Source organism: Lasioglossum baleicum, chromosome 8 (genome assembly GCF_051020765.1).
Source record: "Lasioglossum baleicum chromosome 8, iyLasBale1, whole genome shotgun sequence".
In the NCBI taxonomy this organism is placed as follows: domain Eukaryota; kingdom Metazoa; phylum Arthropoda; class Insecta; order Hymenoptera; family Halictidae; genus Lasioglossum; species Lasioglossum baleicum.
In genome coordinates this window covers 5,094,712-5,120,946 of record NC_134936.1, presented here as the reverse complement: position 1 = coordinate 5,120,946, position 26,235 = coordinate 5,094,712, and the positions used below count along the sequence as shown (strand labels likewise).

The 26,235-nt window shown below is 38.4% G+C and overlaps 1 protein-coding gene across 3 annotated transcripts in view; it reads right to left on the bottom strand.

The window, feature by feature from the left end:
• Drgx (Dorsal root ganglia homeobox) overlaps nucleotides 1–26,235 on the bottom strand; it is a 157,984-nt gene that overhangs the window by 12,015 nt on the left and 119,734 nt on the right. For all 3 annotated transcript variants that reach the window (XM_076429499.1, XM_076429500.1, XM_076429501.1), the window contains 2 exons: nucleotides 18,085–18,250; nucleotides 14,174–14,387 (listed from right to left, as the gene is read on the bottom strand). In XM_076429499.1, the coding sequence (XP_076285614.1) occupies nucleotides 14,174–14,387; nucleotides 18,085–18,250 (380 nt within the window). The remainder of the gene's footprint in view (nucleotides 1–14,173; nucleotides 14,388–18,084; nucleotides 18,251–26,235) is intronic.

The following is a 26,235-nucleotide window of genomic DNA, read 5'->3' as shown; positions in this document are numbered from 1 at the left end:
CTAAGGGATCGTCGGATGCGGAGGGGTAGGCAAATAATTTCTCGGGGACGGATGATGGAAAAAGGATATTAAAGAGGAAATACAAACGTAACGACGGGAGTAAATAGCGAACCTTTAATACTGAAACGAGCGTAAAGCTGTTTAATATCAGCCCTACCGCGAAAAAAAGTGTAATTGAAAATTTACAGGGATTATGGTAACATCAGTTTTGGTAACTTCTTTTTGGTAACATCAGTGTTGACAATCTGTACAACGTATTGGATTTGTACATTAATCCTTTGCACTCGGAGCTATTTTAACTGGGAAATTAAACATTTCTTCCGACCTAAAATATTTCCATTCCCCATAATTTTTTAAATTTTGTGGATATGAAATTGATATAATACCTCATACAATAATTTAATGTTTAGTAATTTTAATATCAGATGCATTTCCGTTGCACGCACCCAATGCAAAAATTATATTTGTGCATTCTTCGTTCGTGTATCGCACCATGTTCTTTGTTCAAGGGAAACTATCAACTTTAGCATAACGTTCTGTTGAAGATTGTTAATTAATTTTCGTATGTTCCTTATTTAACGCGTTGGTATAACTGCGAGCGTTAGTATGACTGCGTTAGTTGGTATGATTGCGTTGTGTGTAGTGTGTCTGTACGTTGCACAGACACGTACAGACACGTACACGTTGTATGTCATAAAAGTTTTGTTGTCCGTCGTAGTTAAAGGTCTGAAGAATAAGGCTTCAATGTTGTTCTTTCTATTTGTACATCCGTGAAGTAGAAAACTGCACCGAGAAAGTCAAGAAATTTTAAGGCGCGCTTTGCGTTCTTAAACAGTCTCTGAAACAGCGCCCGTTCATTGGCGTTTTTCAAGTGTTTTAAGGAAAATTGTGTAAATTCTTGTATTACAAAAGTTTTTCAGGTAGGTGTACAGAGCACTTTCGCATAGATTTCATGTTCTCATCATCTAAATTAGTATAGTTATGAATATTTTATTATAACATTACCAACAATTCTGTAAGGTTTTTTTACGATTACGAAACTTTATTGACGATTTTGTTATAGTTCTGTGCGAGTCTGGATGCTCTTTTTCGTCTCATTATATTCGGTAAAGATTTGTGATCATCAGCGAACAAAATTTGATTCCGACTACTATCTTTTTTATTATTACTTATTTTTTTATGAAACTTTCAACAATATATTCGTGGTACTTTTCTGATTAAAACAAGCCAAACACGATATAATTTCAACTGTATTTAGTGGTTTAATTGACGATGAACGTTTCGGACGCAAGGAAGGACAGCGTATGGGAAAGAAAGAGACGCGGAGAGTCGCGCGGTCTCTCTTTACACGCACTGTCCTTCTCTACGTTCGGCTCGGCCTTTGAAGCTCAACAAAAATAGTATCTCCGTCTACGAAAAATACAAACAAACCTCCCCGAGGCTTTTGCGTTTATAGAGGATTTACTGTACAGCAAGATCGTCAAGGTTTGTTAATGTAATCGTTATCCTGTATTTTGTAAATTCGCGAACGCCATAAATGCACGGAGATCCGCAGCAGATCGCATGATAAACCGGGTTATAGTTCCGCGAGCACTCCTTTCGGATCGTGTGTGCGTCGTTAGTAGCGAAGCAGTGGAGTATCTAAATAATGTATACCATCTGAAAAGAAAACTTACGGGGAACCAGTGCTGATAGTATCTAGGCCGTGACGAGGAAACGGAAGCGGAAGTGGTAGAGTCTGAAAGACGCGGAGAACAGGAATAGGAGCAGATTTTCGTCGATGGAAGGAGAGAACTGGGGGCGGGAAACCGCGACAAGATGGCTCGGTGCGGGGGTGGCGAAGGGTTTAAGGAGGCGGAAGTCCCCGCCGCGTCGGTAGAGGCATAGACAGGGATGCCTGAACTGCGGTAAGCGCGATAATTAGCGGCAATTAGCCGCGTAGCCTAGCGTGTGTCTTACCTACGTGCGCGCAGGTTTGCCTCCCCTCCTACACACCCTAACACACACACACACACGCACGCACTTAATGTCTTCGGGTCTATGCGTTTAACCGTGATATCTACACAGCTTGTACGCTTTCAGTCGCGCCAACTTCTGCGCGTATATGCTCCGCTGCATCGACGGCGAACTTGTCAGCGTTCAAGTCATTTTAGGTGGTTATATGTAGACACTCGAGAACCGCAAATACATACAGGGTGTCTCGGGACGGCTGGTACGAGCGAGTATCAGGTGATTCTATTTGAAAAAAATGAGTGAACACCGAGCAACTTTCGGATATACAGGGTGTCCCAGCTAACTTGACCACCTTGAATATCTTTGTTGTTTTTAAAGATACGTCAAATGTCTGAAGGACAAAGCTCAATGTTAAAATGGGGCTTATAAGATATCAACAAAATTTTTTTTTCATGTAATTTTTTTATGAGATTTCAATGTCATTTCAAGGAGATTTCAATTCATTTTTTTAAATGGAATGAGGTATTTTTTAATACATCAATCGATGCAGCTGGACATTCGTTATAAAAAAATACTAACCTACGTATGTCGAAAAGTTAGTAGTTCAGGAGATATTTCAATTTAGAAAAATCTAAAATACCATTACTGTCGTACTAACAATAAAACGTTAGTGTTTACTTACTTATGTAACGTCTTAGAACGACAGTAATGGTATTTTAGAGTTTTCTAAATTGAAATATCTCCTGAACTACTAACTTTTCGACATACATAGGTTAGTACTTTTTTTATAACGAATGTCCAGCTGCATCGATTGATGTATTAAAAAATACCTCATTCCATTTAAAAAAATGAATGTGACCTTGAAATCTCATAAAAAAATTACATGAAAAAAAATTTTGTTGGTATCTTATGAGCCCCATTTTACCATTCAGCTTTGTCCTTCAGACATTTGACGTATCTTTAAAAGCAACAAAGATATTCAAGGTGGTCAAGTTAGCTGGGACACCCTGTACATATAGACACTTTGGGTAAACCTGCACAACAGCTACCTACCCTCCGATTTTGATGATTTTTGGATATGTTATAAATAGACTGCGGATCTTCAAGCAAAATCCCAACAAAAATATCCTGTAAACAGGAGCCAAGTTCTTATGGCCGTAAAAAGTTGTGAGATCAAACAAAATACGGCCAAGTTCGTTAGCTTAGAAATATCTTTTGCAATACTGAAAAAAAGCGTTTGTAAAAATTAGTTTAAAAGAACGCTATTTAATTTTTAAAGAGTTACATGGAGGGCTAAACTATTCAAACTTGGCCGCTACCTAACACTTTTATGGCCATTCGTTTAAAAAGTAGCGGCCAAGTTTGAATACTTTAGCCCTCCATGTAACTCGTTAAAAATGAAATAGCGTTCTTTTATACTAATTTTTACAAACGCTTTTTTCAGTATTGCAAGAGGTATTTCTAAGCTAACGAACTTGGCCGTATTTTGTTTGATCTCACAACTTTTTACGGTCATACATAACAACTTGGCTCCTGTTTACAGGATATTTTTGTCGGGATTTCATCAATTTTTGTTGAAATTTCATCAATTATCAAGTAGGTATTACTCTTATCCCCGAGTCATTAAATCCTAAACAGTCCAAATGGCAAAGTAGAGGACAGGGAAAAAATCTAAACAACGCAGCGACGATCAAAGAAAAAAATCCTTTTCTAATCTGCAAGACAAAATCCAAATTCAAAGTATCGAAGATTAACACTCTGCCGGCGACGCTAGGATCCGTTTGCCCCCCCCCCCCGCAGCTATACACGATGCCGGGTGCAGTTTCTTTTGTTTTCATTAAAGCGATTGTTTTTTCATCAGTATTTGTTGCGACTTCGAAGCTAATAAAATGTAAACTTATGTATGTTATGCTGCTATGTTCTATCCTACGTACCTATTTCGTAATGTTTTTTTTTTCAATACAACCCCTTTAAGGTGTAAAATTTTAAACTTTAATAATTATTCCTTTGAGTGTTTGTTATGGTAGACCTATGTACCAAATTTCAAGCTTGTAGGTCAATGGGAAGTACCCAAAAGGTTTTGATGATCTGTCAGTCAGTCAGTCAGTCAGTCAGTCAGTCAGTGACAAATTTAGCGGTTTTTGAGGTCCTATATCTCGGAACCTACTAACGCTGGAAGATTAATGTTCAAGTATGCGAAATTACATCTCTCCATCTGCCTCCAGTGCCGAGTTATAACCCTCTAAAAAACGGCTAAGTTGTTTCGTGTAAAAGGAGGTAGTGCGAGAACTTGGCTGGTGCACTACCGTGCACCTGTATAAAAATTGTCAGCAATGATTGCAAGAAATAGAGACTAAATTGAATGTTATCTCTTCAATTTTTTGCAATTTTTCAACAATTTTGAATCTCATCTTCTCAATTTTGCTGGAAATGCATAAAGATCCGCAGTCTAGTTATAAATGTCATCATTAGACTGCGGATCTTAATAAAAAATGAAAATTTTCTACGTGGATCACAACAAACTGGAGTGAAATAGAAAATTTCCTTTCTTGATATGTTTAATAGGTAGAAAATAATTCAACAGTACACACATTTTGAATATTGTCTAATTCTTCTAATGTGTTTACTGTTTTCAAATGACACCTACTCATTTTTGCCATACATGCATAAAATCTCTCCGCTGTCTATTAATCAAGTTATTTCAATTTCAACGAATGAGCAAGTAATGCAAATGTATATTGCAACGAGAATCTGATTTATAGTTACAGTAAGCCGTAAAAAGGAGAGACATTAATTCTGAACTTTCCCAAGTTTTCGTAGATAGATGATGGTATGCATGAAGACTGCGAGGACGATAAAATAGTTAAAGCGTTTCTTAAAACACGGATGACTTTACTTGTTTCATCGCGCTAGTTCAACAGCCCATAGCACATTCAATAATCGTTTTACTGTTCGTAACGACATCGGTAAGTAGAACATAACCTCGTAGAAGCAGCCACTTTTGCGTAATAAGAATCCATTAAAATCTTTGTTTAAAATTCAATGACATCGGAACTCCTTCATCCGCTTTATTACTAACCGTCGGGTGAACTTGCGAACTACTGTTTACATCCACGCAATTTCGATTTTACCAAATTGAAACGGAAATTTTTGTTAGATTATCGTATCAATATTGTGCGCCAACGAAGAGTGACGATTTGCAATATTGCAATTATGTATTGGTTGTATAACAAATTCCCGCGTTTTTTGTATTTTATTTTTTTCTCGCAATTTCGTGTTTTGTTAGGTAAAGTATACATATGTATTGTACACAGGGTGAGTCCAAACAAATAGAACACCTAAATATCTCCGTTAATTTTCGTTGTACAAAAAAACTTCTTAGGACAAAGTTACACTGTTTGAAGGGCCACATGTAAAGGTGTAAGGGAAAAAATTTTCAAGGTAATTTTTTTACGAGATTTCAAGGTCATCGATGTTTTTTTAAATGGAATGATATATCTTCGTTAACGTAATGTTGCAACTGACGAAATAACGAATTCATCCATGTAACACAACATGACCTACAAATCACCTTCAACCCAGAAAAATGGAATAAATAAAATTCAACGTATGTAAGATTCATTTGCTTTATTTCTGTTACGCAAAATGTTCAAAAATATTCCCTTGAGCTGCTATACATTCAAATGTACCGCAATACACAACATAATAACAGATTCGGTGTTGACAGGAAGACATTTATGATATACCTTCACCTATGGGTTCGTACAGAATCGTGTTTATCAACTACTAATTACTCAGAAGACCTTCTTGCTATCAGATTTCCACTGTTTCTAAGATTTCTAATCTATCTAGGTGCACGGTAGTGCACCAGCCAAGTTCCTCGCACTACCTCCTTTTACACGAAACAACTTAGCCGTTTTTTAGAGGCTTGTAACTCGGCACTGAAGGAAGATGGAGAGATGTAATTTCGTACACTTGTTAAATGCTATCATGTCTCAATATTGAGATATTAATCTTGAAGGTTCTGAGATATATAGGCCTCAAAAATCGCTTTTGTCACTGACTGACTGACTGACAGATCATCAAAACCTTTTGGGTACTTCCCATTGACCTACAAGCTTGAAATTTGGTACATAAGTCCACTATAACAAACACTCACAGGAATAATTATCAAAGTTTGAAATTTTACACCTTAAAGGGGTTGTATTAAAAAAAAAACATTACGAAATAGGTTATGTATGGAGAAAATGAAATATGCCGCTTTTCCCATAAGGAACCGTGTAAATTCCGGAAAGAATTATCTGCTCTCTTCAAACGTCCGTACCGCGCCATTCAAGGTAGTGGCAAAAAGCTCAAACTGTTAGATTACGATAAGGTAGAAAGTGAAACTAAAATTATAACAAAAAAAATCTAGGTAAAGTTGGGTTTTATTTCGCCGGCAGGCTATTAATCATTAATACCTACTTGATAATTGATGAAATTTCAAGAGAAATTGATGAAATCCCAACAAAAACATCCTGTAAACAGGAGCCAAGTTCCTATGGCCGTAAAAAGTTGTGAGATCAAACAAAATACGGCCAAGTTCGTTAGTTTAGAAATACCTCTTGCAATACTGAAAAAAGTGTTTGTAAAAATTAGTTTCAAAGAACGCTATTTAATTTTTAATGAATTACATGGAGGGCTAAATTATTCAAACTTGGCCGCTACCTAACACCTTTTATGGCCATTGGTTTAAAAAGTAACGGCCAAGTTTAAATAATTTAGCACTCCATGTAATTCATTAAAAATGAAATAGCGTTCTTTTAAACTAATTTTTACAAACGCTTTTTTCAGTATTGCAAGAGGTATTTCTAAGCTAACGAACTTGGCCGTATTTTGTTTGATCTCACAACTTTTTACGGCCATAGGAACTTGGCTCCTGTTTACAGGATGTTTTTGTTGGGATCAGTTTATCGATGAACGTTACACAATGCGTTACTCGAAGGAAGATAAGATTGATATGATTTACATTTATGGAGAAAGTCGACAGTGTTTATATATGCGAATTTAGGCTATTCACATAGACTATTTATCCCGGATGATTCATCCACAGTGAAAGGTGTAAAGATCGTTCTGATTCAAATTTCATCCAAAGTGATCATCCATAGTGATTGATGAAGGAAGTAGGATTGGCTTCTACATTCAACCCCGACACGTTAAATTATTCATTCACGGATGCAAAACCAAAGAAAACATGCCCTATATTTAAATATTCTTAAAAATTTTCCGAATCCGATTCACTTTGGGAGAAAGACCAACAAGAAAAATATGTGGCCTCTCTCGGGGGCTCCATCTCGTTTTTCTGCATTTGGTATCCAATGTGTTAACACTTTACTTACCGGAAGCCTATTAATAGGATTTTCTATAATTGTGCTGTACCAGAGGGAAGAATAGAAATTTTATTTTACATTGCAATCTTAAATGAGACTATTAGATGACGTTATTGAGGGTGACTTGTTAGTTCACATTGAAAATTGTTGTTGCCAATGAAGGTTCCATTAAAAAGTGTCTTGTACCATAGATTTTTCAAAATTATGCAATAATCACCGGTCGGTAACGTGTTAAGAAACGTTGAAGCAAAGAAAGCGACGTAGCAGCCGACGAGCCTTGAAATCGCGTTCCAAGACTATAACCGTGAAAATCAACCCAGGCGGAGGCGCGACGGGACGGTGCGGTGGAGCCGCGTGTCGCATAAACTTGTATGCCCGGTATTAAAATTCGACGAGCATCAAGGATAGACGCGTAGTTAGGGAAACGGATCGTTACCGGGGCCGGGCGGAAACCAATTCCACTCAAGATTACGTTCTCCGGCGTGTAATTTAAATCCCATGCTAAGAACGTTACCATAAAACAAGAAAGACGTAAGGTAAAAGAAAGACGAGCCCCTTCCAGCCGAGTAACCCCAGATCCGCCCCTGTTCCTCGAATCGACTGCACGGTGCGAGACTTCTAGGTTGGTTGGTACGGTAAGGAGAAACGCAAAAGCGTACACCCCCGCAGTCGAGAAACTGCCGAGCCCCTGAATAAATGATGAGGATATATTTACGGCGAGCGGTTTTAAATAAATTACAACTGCGGAGACGGCGAACGAGTATCTTCGTACCGTTTCGCCTCTCAACCCCCCTTCTCTCGCTTTCGCTCTCTCTCTCTCCCTCTTTCTCCCTCTTGCTCTTTTCTACCCCCTACGCCCTCGCCTTCGCGGTGTTCTTCGTCCTGCTCCACCATCTTGACTCGAGTCACTCGACGCCAAGTAGGTATATCCCGTGTGTCTACCTTTTCGACATTGTTCTTACCTTCCCCAGTCGATTCCAGTCGAGCACTGTCTGGGATTATAAAGAACGACCGCCTGAATACTGTCTTGCGGAAAGAAATCGGGGGGATGCCACGTCTTAACCTGCGCTTTTTGCTATTCGTGTAGGCTGAGTATGGTCGCGTAAGGAGGGGTATCGATACGTTTCTACTTGAGACCTCGCACTGGAGAAGAGCAGCGAACAGATGATCTGATCGGAGAAATTAACGCGTTCAGCACGCGATAGTACAGTCAACCCTCTTATAACAGGGATTTCTGAGAATACAGTTTATAAAGAGGCATACACAAATTGACGACGCACGTTCTGAAATAAGGAAATCGCTACCCCTCAATTATCACATTAAGAGGATAGGATTGCAGGTGTGCGGGGTGCGGAATTTTTCAGTAGTATACAGGATGCTCCAAAATTCGTGAACTTCCCGAAAGGGGGTGGTTCCAGAGACCGTTTCAGGCGACATTTTCCTTTGCAAAAATGTTATCCGCGCCTTTGTTTAGAAGGCGCGAGTTGGCACAGTCGGCACGGCGCGCCAAATGTCTATTGGCCGACTGTGCCAACTCGCGTCTAGGTCGCGCTCCGATTGGTCCGTGTTTTTCTTTAATAACTCCTAAACAAAGCCGCGGCTGAGGAACCACCCCCTTTCGGGAAGTTCACGAATTTGGGACACTCTGTATACTGTTATTGGGTCGGCAAATAAGTTCGTTCGGTTTTTGTGATTTATTCCAATGTAAAAAACCAAACGAACTTATTTGTCAACCTGTTCGGGATTCGAATCGAGAGGTTTACCGGTCGATTGAGACACGCTGGGTTTTTCTACCTATTTCAAGAACACACGCCGTGTGTTATGATTTTCGACACCGCGTTCTCAACGGCTCGCCGTCGTGACCCGTAAACTACCTCGATTCGAATCCCGAAACAATCGACTCTGCGATCGATCCTCCAATCGCGGACCACCGCGTTCGTCGACTTGGTCCTATTCGGGAACCCCCTCGGCGAAGCGGACACATTCTCTTTTCATCGCGCTTAGATAACACGCTCATTTCAAACTCTGGTAAAACGCGCTTTCTTGGCACTTAAGCAAATCAGTGCCGTGCGCGCTCAACTTCTCACGACTCACAAATAAAGCAACGTGCGTATTCGATCGAAATCACTTCGTTCGTCGAGAGTTTTCTTTAACCTTTGTTCCGCGACCGTTACACCTTCCCTCGCGCGTCCACACCTGGGCGATCCCGGCAATCAGGCTTTCCGACCGTCGGTCGTAGCCGAAACACAACCCAATAGATAAAAGATCGATCTAGGCCGCAATCCCCCTCAATTACACCTACATGCTACCGACTAATGCAAATAACACATCGTAAACGTAAAAATAGGATTTTTGAGGACGATAGCGTCCTAGATTGATCTTTTATCTAGCGTTTTTGACTACTGAAAAACCCCATTCTTGTATTATCGAGAAATGAGAAAGCGCATCCAGCAGCCTTGCAATCCTGGAAACGAGTCTACCCCCTTAAGTGGTTGCACGCTTTTAAACGGTTGGCAAAAATGAAAAATTTTTTATTTAATTTTAATTTAATTTTACCGTTAAAATCTGAAATGTCGCTGAAAGTAAATTCTGCATTAATTAGCAAATTTTAGAGTTCACGGTAATTTCAAGGTCGTGCTATTAAACATGGATGAATGCACAATAATATTTGCTATAACATACAACAACAAAAAATGAGTGTATACATACACGGTGGACGATTTTTCTGAAGACATTGAAATATCTCGATAACAATGCATCGGATCAAAACAAGTGGGTAATGAAAGTTGTTCGTCGCGAAGGGAGACATCCAATGATACCAAACACGACGGGGGTGGGGCTGATTCGTCTTTTGAAATCATTTATGTAGATTACGTTACAAACTTTTTTTGTAATTTCAGAGATACAGGAGATATTAAGGTGTTCTGTTTTAGACGAAACACCCTGTATACCGTCCTCAACCGCCTTCCGATATCCCAACGTCCAAGGCAGGACCCGCTAGATAGTCTTACTGACGAGTCCTCTAGCGGGTCTAGGACGAAACGCTCCTTTCCTTTTCCTCCTCTCTCTCATATTTATTTAGAGCTCCCACAGGACTTTTTGAGGGCGATCACGGCCTAGATTGATCTTTTACCTAGCGCTTTTGACTACTGGAAAATCCATCTTTGCATTATTGAGAAATAAGAAGGCGCATCCCACATCCTTGCAATCCTGGAAACAAGTCTACCCCCTTATGGGTGTGGAAACGACTTGAGCAAGAGTGTGATAGCACACTCGCACACCACTAGATATTACATATACGTACACGAGGATTGCAAAGGGGTCCTGGCGGCCCCAAATCACGTCTTGCTACTGCAAAGTTGAGGCTTCTCCGTAGTCATAATCGCTAGATAAAAGATCAATCTAGCGCAGGAGTATCCCAAGGTAGCTTACTTTTGCGTTTTCGAGGCGTAATTTGCATTATTCGGCTGCACGTAGCAGAGTCGCGAGAAGCAATGTGGCGGCGCGACTGTGCTGCCGTCTATCGTGGATGTCGGAGTGATACATTTTCATAAAACTACGACCCAGTGTCGCCAGACTGAGGAAATCGAGGGGAATTAGGTACCCCCTCTCTGGTGGCCAGAGTCGTAATATGTGACACGTTGCGCGTGCGCAACGTAAGGTCTTGCGCATGGTGCTGGAATGGGATAGTGGAAGGGGGGAATGTGTGAGCTCCGTTTGGAGCTCAACTGGCGACACTGAGGCCACCTTGGGACATTTCTGCACTAAATGGATCTTTTATCCAGCGATTGTGACTACGGAAAAGCTCCAACTTTGCATTAGCAAGATATGATTTGAGGCCGCCCGGCCCTTGCAACCCTCGTGTACATATATGTATCTTAGTGGTGTGTGAGTGTGCCACCGCACTCATGTTCCAGTCGTTTCCTCACCCTTAATTGCTAGTGCAATTGGGAAAGTGGCAAACTAAAGGGGCCTATTCACGATCAAGCATTTTGCGTAACAATGCCTATTGCGCAACATGATTGATCATGACTGATAGTGATTTACTAACTAATACAATGTGGATCTGCGTAAACATCATGGTGCACAATAATTGTTGCGCAATATGCTTGATCGTGAAAGGCCCCTTAAGGATAAACCAGCGGTTCCCAACCTTTATGCTACTATGTCTCCCTAAAAAGAAATTTTTTTCCACGCCTCCCTATCTTTTAATCGATATAATAATATAGACACGTTTTAAAATACTGAAAACTACAATTAACAGAATAATAACAAGGTTTTGCTATAGCAATACGAACATGCATATTTCTTTTTATATTAAATTACTAATTAAACTACATGCATTAGAATGCATCAAAATTTAATGCGAGTATTGTTGTTTATTGGCACAAAGTTTATCAAATCTTGGGGGCAATGTGGAGAGTGCCACTCGTAACTCTTTTTCGACTGTTAACCTGGTTCGATATTTGGTTTTCATTGCAGGCAGTGCCGAAAAGCTCGTTTCGCATAAATAAGACGTTACAAACGGTAGAAGCACATGCATTGCTTTGCAATACAAAGATTCATACTTTCCACTAAGATTCAACCAAAATTGAATTATGGTTCCATTTTGAAACTTTTGTTTCAGTGAGCTGTCGTATGATAATTCTATCAATTTTTCCATTTCGATGGTTGTCAGCTCAAATTCGTCTTCTTGATTGTCGATAAATGGATTCTGTATCCACAAAACCTTTGAGAAATCAAGGTCTTTGAAATAATTTGAAAAATGCAGCACTGAACCATCCAAATGTTCGATAAAAAGATTTTTGCTCGCTTCAGTATTGGCTGTGTCCCAGTAAAACATTTCCAACTCATTCTTTTGTAAATTTGATTTCCATAACTCCAGCTTTTTAATGAAAGCTTTTACTTTGTCTTTTTGAACAAGGGGATGCATTTGTGATCCCCGCATTGATTTATTTAAACCGCTCAATTTTCCAAAAATTTAAACCAAATAGGCAAGTTTAACAATAAAATTATCGTTCGTCCACAAATGTGCCTCTTCATGGTGGTTTTCTTCGAGAAAGGTTGCTATTTCTTCTTTGAGCTGATACACCCTTTGAATCACTTTTGCACGAGATAGCCAGCGAACTTCGCAATAATACAGAAGTGAGGTATAATTATAATTAGCTCTCATATCAACACGCAGCTTTGCAAACAGCCTAGCTCTCAAAGGACTGTTCTTAATGTTATTTATAATTTTTATAACTTTCGTAAAAATGTTGTTCAGTTCCTCGTGCATATGTTTTGACACTACAGTTGCTCTGTGAAGCATACAGTGCGTCCAGATAGCATGGTGCTTTCTTTTTGACCAATGCTTGAAGACCTGCTTTGTGTCCGGACATTGAGTGAGGTCCGTCGGTGCACAGTCCAATGCAATTATTCCACGTTATGTCGTTTCCGTAAAAAAAACTGTCTATTATATTAAACATCTCAATGGATGTGGTCTTTACAGAAATGGGTTTGCAAAATAATATATCTTCTAATAATATATTATTTTCCGCAACATATCGAACGTATGCAATTAAATGGGCATCTTTAGCTATATCAGTTGCCTCATCTACTTGAATGGAGAATTGCGAACTACGCAGCCGAGAAACTAATTGATCGCAAATATCTTCAGATATATCATTGATTCTTCCTCCGACTGTATTATCAGCAAGCGGAATTTGTCGCAACTGTTTTGCATACGATTAGCCGAACAAAAACGGAGCGTTTACAAAGGCATCATTTTAAAAATCTTCAGCTCCGGATAATTTTTTAATAGGGCTTAAATGAATGTATAAAAATGTAAGAAAAATTAAAATAAACATTACTTCACTGAATTTGTACTGTTACGTTACGATATGAAATTTATTTATTTGTAGATATTATGGTATGAACATTAATTTTTCATTAAAAATTTTGGCGCCTTCACTGGCAATAGCCCGCACTTCCCGTGGGGGGCGCACCTTCCCGATTGGAAACTGCTGGGATAATTAAGACGGAACACACTGTGTACAATACAACGTCGAAGTTAAATTGCAGCCCGTTCCAGTAGACCATTCGTTCTTCGATTGATCGAATTTGGAATTAGGTTCTCTCCTTCGAAGCAATGCGGATTTAATTAAATTTTATAGACGAGGCCCTGAATAATAGTAACGGACGTTGTGACGATTATAGGCGTTGTCTAACGACAAACGACTCTGCTCCTTTATTCTTATCCGAATCTGGAATGGTCCGAAACTGATCGTCCTTCGACCTTCGGTGTTCCGCAGTATTTGGAGAAGGCCTGAACGCCACCAGGATCGGTGTCCTCGATCGGTGTTCCATCCGAGCCGTTAAGCGATCTGTAGCCCCGGTCGTAAATGCAAACGGTCATCCTTAAATCGCGGGGGGCGGGCGTTCGAAGCGTAGGATCTCGCGGAAAGGATCGCAAGTTTGTACGCAAGAGGGGTCCGATAGCGATTTAACGAGGCGACGATTATCGCGATTATACGAGTGGCAGCGACTATGCTGGAACGAGTGGAAACGCTGCAGGAGGGTTGCGGGTGGTAGTGGGTGGCGACTGGGTCGTAGGGGGAGGACGATGTGGAGGGGGAGGGTGTGGGGTGACGGTGAAAGAGGGTCGGGAACCGGAGGAAGCTACGAGGAGTGGTTTAATGGCGCGTATCAAGCATCCGGCCGACGTGTTCAGCGGTGCTTGCACCGTGGAATCGCGAGTGACTTTAGATGGCCGTCAACGGTGCACTGGGGGTTCCAGGAGGCAGGAGGGGGCCAAAGGGGAAGGAAGATATTTCCTAAAGACGTAAATACAAACGAAGCTAAAAGCTCACTTCTCGGCGGGTGGTCCAAGACCCCCCACGGTGCTAGGTGGTGGCGGTGGCGCCCTTATGGGGGTTGGCGGTGGCGTCGAGACGCCACCCAGGGACGGCTGACTCTGCTGGGGCCGCGGACTGACCGAGGCGGAAGTCGTGCTGGGGCTTCTCGATCCTCCAGCTCCATCTGGACCGGCGTCCTCCGCGTCTGGGGCGTTGCTGTTCGTTGTACCTTTTTCGAACAAGAAAGCAGGTTGGCGTCAATGCGATCCCTCCATTCTCTCGCTCGTCGCATTTTCGTATTATGTATACATTAATCCTCGCGTTACCAAGCGGAGGATACTTTATGCCCGCCATATCATGTTTTTCATATTTTCATTGCTAATCAGTAGGGATGGGATCAAGTTCAATATGTACTCACGAATCCTTGTCAAGTTCAATAACCAAGTTTCATTTCATGGGTTTCGATTAATACTTGAAAGCAATAAAAGTTTTAATGATCATACTTGAAAAGTATTCATTGTATACAAGTAGTTATCGAACCTCGGGATGAGTACTTACAAGTTTCGAAAAGATACTTATAAGTACTTCGATGTTGAAAGTAATCGAAACTTTCACAAGTAGTACTTACTCGAATCTTAGATATCAAAACTGCATAGTAGGTTTTAAGCACTTTCTTGATTAAATTCGCAACTATGTAAGAATAATATTTCATTTGCAATACTTGGTTTTATCCTATTTCTTTTTCTATCCATGATATTTCCTGCTTTTGAAAAAACTCTTTCTGAAGGTACAGAAATGGCCATTATACGAAGATAGTCTCGTGCAATTTTTGACAGAATGGGGTACTTGATTGAATTTTCACGCCAAAATAATAACGGGTCTTCTTTGCGTTCTAAATATTGTGATTTTAGATAATTTTCCACTTCTAACGCAGCAGATGATGAGATAGGTATCGTATTATTTGTAATTGCTATTTCATTGTCAAAGGATGACCAAATTGATAATTCGCTATTGTGCCGATTTTCGGACGTCTGCGTCTGTGAACTATCACATGTTGTAGATGAATTATCATTATTAATATAATTAGTGGCTATATCAGCCAAGGCATCCCGTGCTCGAGGGACAGATTCATCTTTAGAAAAAGCTAATGTTTTGAATCGTGGATCCAATAATGCAGTTAACATATACAAATGATTGTTCTTGACATCACCTAGATAATGTTCGATATAATATATCAGAGAGAGAGAGAGAGAGAGAGAGAGAGAAAGTTTTTGTCGCAAAGTACATTCCAAACTACAATCATCGGTAGAAGCATGTAAAATTATGAGACCCCGTTTTCTCTCTCATCTCCACAGCGTGTTTACAAAAAAAGTGAACAAACACCGCGCCAGAACAGCCTTACGTAGCCACGGAGCGTACAAGAATACGGAAATTCGTAACGATATTGATAAAAATTTCGAAAGTTTCGAAACTGTTCGACCAAGATTCGAGTATACTTGCAAGTATTATTTACGTTTACCACAGTACTTGTAAAGGATTCGAAACTGTCTGGCAAAGGTTCGAGTATACTTGGGAGTACTATTTTTTTTTTTTCGAAGTACTTATAGAGAGTTCGAATTCCATCAATCAAGGTTCGAACCTGTTTGCGAAGTACTTGATCTCATCCCTACTAATCAGTGGACTGCGGATCTTTAAGCATTTATGGCTTCTGAAAATTTAAAAAAAATGCCAGAATATATCCTCCGACACAGTTTAGACAAATTTTGATATATTTTTATTATTAAATAATATTAATATTATTATCAAATAATATTTTATTGGATTCCCCCTTATTAAAAATTGTTACTAATTAGTTCGGCTGAAATCCTGAGAAAATTAATTGTTCAACCCCTGTGACAATAACATGTGATAACTGTGACCCCTGTAACATTTTCTGAGATAATGATGTTGCACTTTACAGTTTCGACGAATATGTTTATGCCTCAAATAGAAATTAATCTGTTATCATCTATGAGCTCAAAGATCCACGATCATTTTGCTATTATAAACAAAGAAGTTTGGAGAAGAAGGATATTGTTTTTCGTCCTTTTTGTCATTAGTCCAGTCAATGAATGTTCATAAGGGGTGCGTAGATGGAAATGGAAGGAACACAATTTTTAACTTTGGGACTTTGTTTGGACTAGTTAGGAGGTAAACATACTAAAAGTCCCTACTCCTCGATGGTGAGCGGGCTACAGGGTACACGTAGAAGTCACCTTTTTAGGTTTTTAGGTCTTCCATACAAAATTAAAGCTGACAAAATGTGCTACAAGATTGATTGCATTCCGTTTTTCATTATCTCGGATAGTTTCCGAGATATCTGAGCTCAAAGTTCACTAATTGTGAAAAATAAATTTTTGCCTTCTTTGACTAGCTAACTCTTCGGCACAATTAGTGAACTATGAGCGCGGATATCTCAGTAACTATGCGAGATAGTGAAAAACTGAATCGAATCAATCCTGTGGCACATTTTATCAGCTTTAAGATTGTATGGAATGGTCTTACCGCTAGGACTCATAGTTTCCGAGATATCCGCGGAAAACCGAAAAAGGGGACCTTCTACGTGCCTCCCTGCACCTTCTAGGAGTGGGGACTTTTAGTATGTTTACCTCCTCACTAGTCCAAACAAAGACCCGAAGTTAAAAATTGTGTTCCTTCGATTTCCCTCTACAACTTTTCGTTGACTGGACTACATGTGAATGCCGCGGTTTCTAGTGGGTGTATGTTTTATTTTGCGGTGGAAGCATTATCATAAAAAGAAAAATATAATAAAAAATATTTCGTAGAGGCGGGCATAAAATGCTCCCTTGGTAGTTCGCATTTTAGGAAATTGTTATTTTTAATACATATCCAACATCATCACTGTGATTAGTCATTTCACCGCCAATCAGCAACGACGAAATCACTAATATTAGCTCTGGTTACACTAGTTGTTTATTATTTATTTATTAGACTAGTTACACTAATATTATTCATATTAGTCCTATTTGTCATTTGTGTCCTGTGGACAATAAATTAAAACATTATAAATGCATAAAACCCTCTGTCTAATTATTACATTAAAATGTTCTATCAAACGCAACGTATTGTTTTGTAAAACATGAAAAAAGAGATTTATACAGGAGAGTTATAAATGTTCGTGCTACGAGTTATAAATAATGACACGAGTAACATTAATATCCGTGTTAAATCGAAATGAATAAAAATAATTCATGAACATTAACAAAAGATGAAAACATAATTTCTTAGAAAATCGAAGATTGAATAGTAAGGTGAACACAGATAAAATGGCGGTTGGATATATGCGTTAATTTGTTCCTTTGTCAAATCGATAAGTGGAACAGGAAAAATAAACAGCTGAATTTGCAGATACCTGCTTTGAAAATAGAAAACTGTGGGCATGGGGCAAGAATAATTGATCGTCGTAAAAATTTTATTCAAACATACATGCAAGAGCTTGATTATAATTACTTTAAGTAACATCCGCGATCAAAACTCGACAACTTTGAATGAATATATTCATTAAAGTACATTCCAGACGTATTTCCGTCAAAGATGTAAAAACTTTGAAATGTGGTACCCCCAGAGAGCATCATTTATTCGAAAAATTTAATAATTTGAGTAATTGCAAATGAACCGCACGTAATCATAATTAGACTGTGGATCTTTATGCAAAATAAAAATGTTTTGCACCGATTGTGGGCGCCGGGAGTTAAATCAAATTTTATTCCATTCCTCTAGCAGATTTTTTCCATTGAATAAATCGTGACAATATTCTGAGATTTTTCGAATCCTTTACTGTTTTACGTTTTATCCAGCCAATTTCTTCTTAAATGCATACAAATCCGCAGTGTAATTATATCAATCAACTTTATTTAAAATCATACCTTCAGGATCATGACCGGTAGGACTTGGACCTGCAGATGAAGACGATGGTGGTGCTAATCCAGGTGTTTCCAGTGAGCCACCTCCACCGCCACCCTCTCTCTTCCTCTGCTCTTCTATCAAACGCTCGTTTTTTCTCCACTTTGCCCTGCGATTTTGAAACCATACCTGAAAAAAAACAAAAAAAATTATCGTTAAATAATAATATTCACTGAACACAGTCGTTATATTATATATGGTATGTTCACATCAAGGACGGATGTTTTCAACAACGATATGTTTTTGCTAATACCAATATCATCTACATGTCAGGCTACAAACTCTCTGAATGACCTGGTATTACTACAGTCAACAAAAAGTAATTAACAAATAGACTTAGACCACTATCAAAATAAACGTCTCAATTTTTAAATGAAGAAAACATTATGAATACTATTCCTTAATGTGTTTCTTTTTATTATATCCTTGAAAGTGGTAATTCCGGAGGTTATTCGAAGTAACTTCTTCCTCTCCCGAACGGAAATGTTCTCCGTGGCATTATTTAAGAGTTATTAACGCTGCATGTCCAAAGAAATAAATCTAGTGAATAATGTCTCCTGAATACATTTTCGTAATTTCACTAATCGAATGTTGAAAAATTAGGAACACGTTATTTTGCCGAGTCCTATAGTTCTAATGTTAACACTTTACCGGAAGCCTATTAATAGGATTTTCAATAATTGTGCTGCACCAAAAGAAAGCATAGAAATTTTCTTTTACATTGCCATCTTGAATGACACTATTAGAATACGTTATTGAGGGTGACTTGTTAGTTCACAATGAAAATTACTGGTACTATTGAAAGTTCCATTAAAAAGTGTTTAGCCATGTACCATAGATTTTTCAAAATTATGCAATAATCACCGGTCGGTAATGTGTTAATATGTATTCGCTGGCATGATGAGAAGATTCTGTAGCGAAGACTATGCTTCCTAATCAGCCAGCGTCGACTACGGCGAGAAGATGAGGGTGCCGGAGAGATGACGACGCGCGAAGGAGAGGAAAAAAAGTAACCGAGTGTAAGATGAGGAACGGCGCTGAAGGCGCCACTTAAGCTGTTTTAACTACACCTGGTTCTCGTGCGCAGATATGGAAGGATAATTGCGTGTAGGGGGTGGCATTCATAGCTGGTCAGAGGGGCGGCCTCTTGTCAGTGTACATGTTCAACGAGCCGACAGCAACCGCGGTGGCCGAGTGTTTCTTAAAACGCTCGAGTTCTGCTAACGAGGCTAACTTGACATAATACCAACTGAAATAGACTTTATTATACCCAGCGGCCCGCTACGTCTTCGCAAGTATCTTCAGCCTGACGATATAACGTACTGTCGCTTTCCGTGCTTGTATGGGGGCGAGCTTCGCCTTGCAACCATCCCTAATCATTCAACGAACGTGACGGAGATAATCTCTCCATTTTTTATGCTCTTCTTAAGATGCTAGACCGCCCTCATCTTTAAAAGAAATCGATTTTCTCTTTCAATTTTCTTGCAGTTTCGTGTGCTCGTTGCCAGCTTTGGGCGAGCGGTTTATAGCTTATACAAAAAGCTAGCACAAAAATCATTATACAGATAAATGGTTATTTAGCTTTTCAAGTAGCATATTACATTGTTTGTGACCTGGATATAAGAATAAAAAATTACTTCAATATGTTTATATGCATTTATTACGAGAAGAAACAATTTTATTGGAAAATATGTAACATTAAACGAAAAATCGGTGCGTCAAAAAGATAGCACTAAAAATATAATGTCTTCATATCTTGTAGCTCCGCCTTCTGTTTGTATAACTTGGAATAAACGTTTCGGTATAGATTTATATAATTTTTTAACCACGTTTCTGCTTAACGATACCCAGTTACGTTCAATACAGGTTTTTAATTCGTCGGGGGTTCGAAATTGTCTTCTGCCGGCATATACCGATTTGTCTAAATGGGCCCAGCAATTTTCTGTAATATTTCAATCTGGAGACCTGGCCAGCCACTCCAAAATTTGAATATTTTCCCGTGTAAAATATTCTTTTACCATCTTCCCGGTATGAACACTCGCATTATCTTGCTGAAAAATAAAGTTTGTGCCCGCAATTTTTACAGCATGTTTCTTCAATTGCTCGTCGATTCAACTAATGTACTTTGCACTATTCATTTTGCGACTGATAAACTTAATTTCCGTGTTTCCATAGTACCCAATGCCCGCCCACACATTACTCTACCACCACTGAATTGTCTACTGCATAAAATTTTTTGTTCTTTACACAAATCGTGGAAATAACAACGGTAGCCATCCGGTCCATCTAACGTAAATCTCTTCTCATCACTAACGATAACTTTTCGCCATTTTTCCTTCCAATGAACGTACTTCTCAGAAAATTGTAAACGAGCTTCTTCATGTTCCTTAGTTAGCGGTGGTTTACGCATTAGTTTTTGGCGTTTTATGTATTTACATTCTTTTATAATACGTTGTACATTACGTATCTTAGTATTTACTCCAGCTTCTGCTGCAATTTCTCTTACAGTAGCAGTAGAATTTGATGCAGTTCTTAAAATTGCACGCCGTTGACGATCAGTTGTCACTCTTGGACGACCCGCGCTCTTTTTTTCCGTATTCGTCTACATTTTTTAAGAAATTGTAAATAACTTTGCGACTACGATTCAACAGTTTCGCAATTTTAGCAATGGAACAATTTTCTTTACGCAAATTTTGAATTGCTAATATTTCAGGACCAGTCAATCTTTTACCGCGACCCGTTGTTGAAAATTTCACATAATTTCAATTCTAGAACACGCACAATATTAAATTCTTGTCGATCTGAATACTTTGACGTGTTAACGCTAACTGGAAACACACTTTGACTTTGTGCTATCATTTTGACGCTGCAGTTAGCACTACTGTTTACGTTTTCGACTTAACCGTAAACCTATAGACAGAAAACAAGCATTTACCCTGCACAGATACAACCTTTTACTAACTGAGCAGTGATATATACACTCCGGGACAAAAAGATAGCACATCGTCTATTTTTCCTCATTTAGTACATTAAACTGGAGAATATGAATATTTTAATGTCAACATATTTTGACATGGCTGTACATGCAATGTACTGAATATCATCCAGAATATTTACTTCAATAGAATTTTCGAAATGAAAACGTAAATATTGGGGCCCACAAGCGGGACAAAATGATAGCACAAATAGCACTTTTACATTTGTCAGTTGCGCAGAAGTTACTGAAGATCAAACATTCATTGCAAAACGTAATTGATAAAGTGGGTACTAGCTTCTGTCATGCTTATTTAATAAAACAACATACTAAATCGTTAAGATTGGGTCGTGGAAAAGAACTTACTTAAGGAAAGGAAAAAACTTAAAGGAAGAACATGATTGAATTACACAAATATCAAAAACTGTAAATAGATGCCGAAAAGTTATTATCAGCTTGTTAAATAATCCTGAAAATTACGGGAAAATGAAGAGTTCTGGGCGTCTATAAAGTTTAACTGCCCGTGAAAAACATGCAACATTGAGAAATCAACGCATGAAACAATCAACGCAGAATATTTTTATTTTGCATAAAGTTCCACAGACCAGTGATGAACTATTGACAAATATGTAGTCATTGCTATATGTATAGGAAATGTACTACTACGTAAAGCTCAAAATTGGAATTTGTTTGTGACGAAAGAATGTTTCTTTCTTTTCCAGTATTTACACAGTATCGTCCACATTCTGTACTATACATAAGTCCATACTAATTTGAAATATCCGATTAACTTAAAATGAGGAAGTAATTGCTATTCGCAATCTGTTTCTCTGACGTAAACTTTCCATGATTATAATCATTGTTATTTCGTCTATTTTTATAAAAAAATCATGAACCAGTTTAACTGGCTCTTTGGAAATACTGAAATTCGAAAATCGGTTTTTCAAAATTCGGTTCACATTTCATACACACACGATTTAATTACATTCATTAAACTTACCTAACTTATAATAGGTAATGCATCGTTACTAGATTTTATCCCGGCATAAAATGGCTAACCATTTAAAACTTCCATTATCCTGCCGAAAAAAACGATGCATTTTTAATTCCCCGTTAGCTAAACGGATCAAGCCAAAGTTCAAAGAATCACAGAGGCGTAGGCAACGGGTTCATTAGCAGATTGAGATCGATAATAAAATAAACGTACCTGCGCGAAGTCAATTACGGTTGCGCAAACAAATTCTCCCGCGGAAGACAAAACGCATTACAGAGAGCAAGTCGCAGAAATGATTATCTTTCGCTCGGGTAGGAAAAGTTTCGCTGCAGGAAGCTTGGAAAATGGTTTAATAAAATAAATACGATGAGCTCCGCAGCCCTGCCGGCTCCGAATTCGAGCTCGAGGGAAGGAGAACGGAGAGAGGTTGACGAGGAGAGATATAATAATATTCTCGGGGTTGCGGGGCCGAGTAATAGCTGAGAACAAAGCCGCGGTTCCATGGGGACCAGTCCTTCTTTTCCCTCCAACAGCGTGGTATCGCCCTCTCTTTTCCCCCCTACGCGCCATTTTTTCCCAATTCGAATTTAATCCGAAAAACGCCGGTAATGGCGCTACTTCGACTCCCCTTCAACCAGATAAATTCATTTAATCTTTCGACACTTGTTACGCAAATCTATGATGGATGTTAAATACGCTCACATACAGTGCGTGTCAGATGTTTAGACGCACCCTGTTATTTTGACGCGAAAACGTACCCTCTGATGAATCTTCGATTGATTTTTTTATCGAAAAAGTACCAGGTCATTCAGAATATAAATGGTAGCAGCAAAAGCATATCGTTGTTGAAAACATCCGTCCTTGATGTGAACATACCATACTTTGCAAACCAACAAAATTTTTGAAAATTTGACAAGATATAATTCTTACTAAATTAATGCAAATACTAAAGTTTGGGTTCGATTCACTGCACCGTTTAATAGTTATAGCAACTTAAAGTTTGCACATTTTAACACGTCTCCTTATGGAGAATTCATAAAATTCCACTTCAAACCCTATTTAAACCTTGAAAAAACGCAAATGATAGAAACTCCAGTTTTTTTTATATGTAGTAAAAATGATGTAACTAATTATGATCAAAATTTATTAGGATTCACTAAACAGTTTCAGAGCAAAAAATTATAAACGCGACAAGTGTAGACCACTGAATATAGCTACAGAGGGTTTAAGTATTCGCAAAAATTTAATGCAAAATATACTCATGAATGGCTTTCATTGCCAATATATTGATGGATTTCGAATATCTTGTACTTTAGTCTCCCATTGTACCTGCAGAACATCCTTAAAGTAGACGTGTTTTTTTTTGTTAGAAAAATGGGAAACTCTTGAGAAATCGTGCAGTGATTGAATATTTTTATAGAAAAGGATTAAGTGGAAAGGAAATTTTTGATGATAAGATGAATGTGTTAGGGGACAGTGCTCCTTCATATGCAATGGTAAAAAAAATTGGGTTGCTCTATTTAAACATGATCGTACAGGCATTAATGATGGTCCACGTTCAGGACGTCCAAGAACTGCAACCACTTCAGAAATGATTGATCATGTCCATTATTTGGTTGTGGAAGATCGCCGATTAATTGTGGTTGATTTAGCTGAAGCCACAGCCATCGCAACTGGATCAGTTCATGAGATCTTAAATAATGAATTAAGTATGAGAAAGCTATTGACAAGATGAGTGCTGCATACGTTAAATTCGGATCAAAAATGCATTCGCGTGAAATGTTCTCAACAACATTTGGATCGTTTGCAAAAAGATAAAACTGACTTTGTGCGTCGATTTCTAACCATGAATGATACTTGGGTTTACCACTACGGTCCTGCATTGCGACAACAAACCGTAGAGTTGACTGGGCCCGGTTGTTCAGCTCCAAAGCAACCAAAGTGGTCAAAATCGACAAAGAATGTCGTGGCTTCCGTTTTTTGGGATGCAAAAGGAATTTTGTTAATTGATTACCTTCAAACCAGGAAAACAATAACAGGAGAGTATTACCCGAACCTTTTGGATGAACTGCATGCACAAATTCGGGAGAAAAGTCCTGGCTTAGCGAAGAAAAGTCATTTTTCACCAGGACAATGCATCGGCTCACAAAGGTGTTCTTGGAATGGTCAAATTGAAGGAGTTACGCTATGAACTGTTGGAGCATCCAGCATATCCACCAGGCCTGGCCCCCTCTGACTTCCATTTGTTCCTAAACCTCAAAACATTTCTCCGTGGCAGCCGTTTTTCATCAAATGAAGAAGTTATAGCAGCCGTAGATGAGTATTTTAGAGGTCTCGAGAGATCTCATTTCAGAGATGGGGTAAATGAATTATAAAATCGCTGGAAAAAATGTATTGAGCTTAAGGGAGAATATACTGAAGAATAAATGTATTTTAACTCATTATTTCATGTGATTTCATTGTTAGGCTACGAACTTTCTGAATGACCTAGTATTTGATATAATTTGCTACATAAACAAGGGGTGGGTCTTAAGACTATATGTATAAGTAGCACTAGAAAATAATCCAACAATATATAGCGTTTTTACAATACATTTATTATAAACACGTACTTACTAGAAGTACTGGAACGCAACATTTAATAGTTGTTTAAATTGAATGATTTAAAGTTTTAATAGGAAGTTGGACCACAGTTTGTTTTTATAACGGCCCTAAGTCTGTTTTCCATTGAGTGAACTACCTTAGAAGTATCGTTGGATCTATTCATTGCCATAGTGCAATAATATTTCGCGTTTCAAGACTTCTTTCAAAACAATAACTGTATATCTCAATCTTCTTTCTACCTCATCCCATAAATGTTCAATGGGGTTTAAATCGGGACTTTGTGGTGGATGTGGCAACACTTGTAGAACTTTATACAATCATTGTCCGATTGAAACCAGTAATTCCTTGGTAAATTCAATTACTTTGTCCATTATTCCGGCAATGAACACAAGGTTTCCCACTCCACTAGCTGCCATACAGCCCCAAACTAATATAGATCCACCATTATGTTTAATAGTTGGCCGCAGATTTCGCGATTCTAATTCTGTGTTCTGTTTCCTCCAAACTTTTTCACGTCCACCGCTACCAAAAATGTTGAATTTACTCTCATCACTTTTATAAATAAATTTTTCAGCGAAAAAGTTTTCTGGAACTGTATGCACTTCTTTCTGGAACTGTGTAGCCACCATTGATGCCAATTGGGATCCAGAAATAAAAGGATCTTGTCTGATTTTTCGCATGATTGTTTTCTCTTCTCTTTCAGTCAGCTGTTTTGGACGTCCACCTTGGGGCTTATTGTTAGTAGCAATGTTGCCTAGAGTATTAAATTTCTTCACAATATATAATGAATCGTGGACTTACTTCTGCTTACAAGTTTTGCAATTTCACTGTATGATTTGCCTTCCTTATACAATTTTATTAATAATTCTCTGATTGACTTGCCTGTTTCGAATTTCTTGCGATTCATTTTGTTCTAGTGTTTATAATGAAAATTCTGACAGAAATTTTTAACACCGTTCGTCTGGACTGTATAAATAAATTCTGTTTTAAATTGTGGAGACTTTTTTCACGGTAGCTTTCTTCTGTGGTTTTTATGGTATTTAGAATTTCATAGTAATTTTTATTCATAATTGATTTTATAAGTCATACGTATGTTGTTTTATTATAACCTATTCGCGTTCATACATGTTGCGTCTCAGAAAAAACTATTCAAACATTTTTTAGTAGCATTTATACGTTTTTTTGTATAACTTTCGTAAGCAATCATTATGTATACACCATAAAAATCGTTGGATTCCATTGGTTGGGAATTAACGGGTTAACTGTTCATCACGTTTACATTAAAGGAATTAAAAGGAATATTTTTCGTGCGAAGATTTAAGCGCATTAACACGATTCATAGTCTAGTGGTAAAAGGTATTTTCCTTTCTCTAAAGCGTATCCCTTTTTCGTCTTCCATTTTTTAATCTTCCTTTCTCCCGCTGTGTTTAATCCAACACATACATGCATACATACATCGATAATGGCGTTGTTATACTCTACCTCAACGTAAATACTTAATCTTTTGACACTTGCTACGCTAATCTGCTTTTAATTATTAAT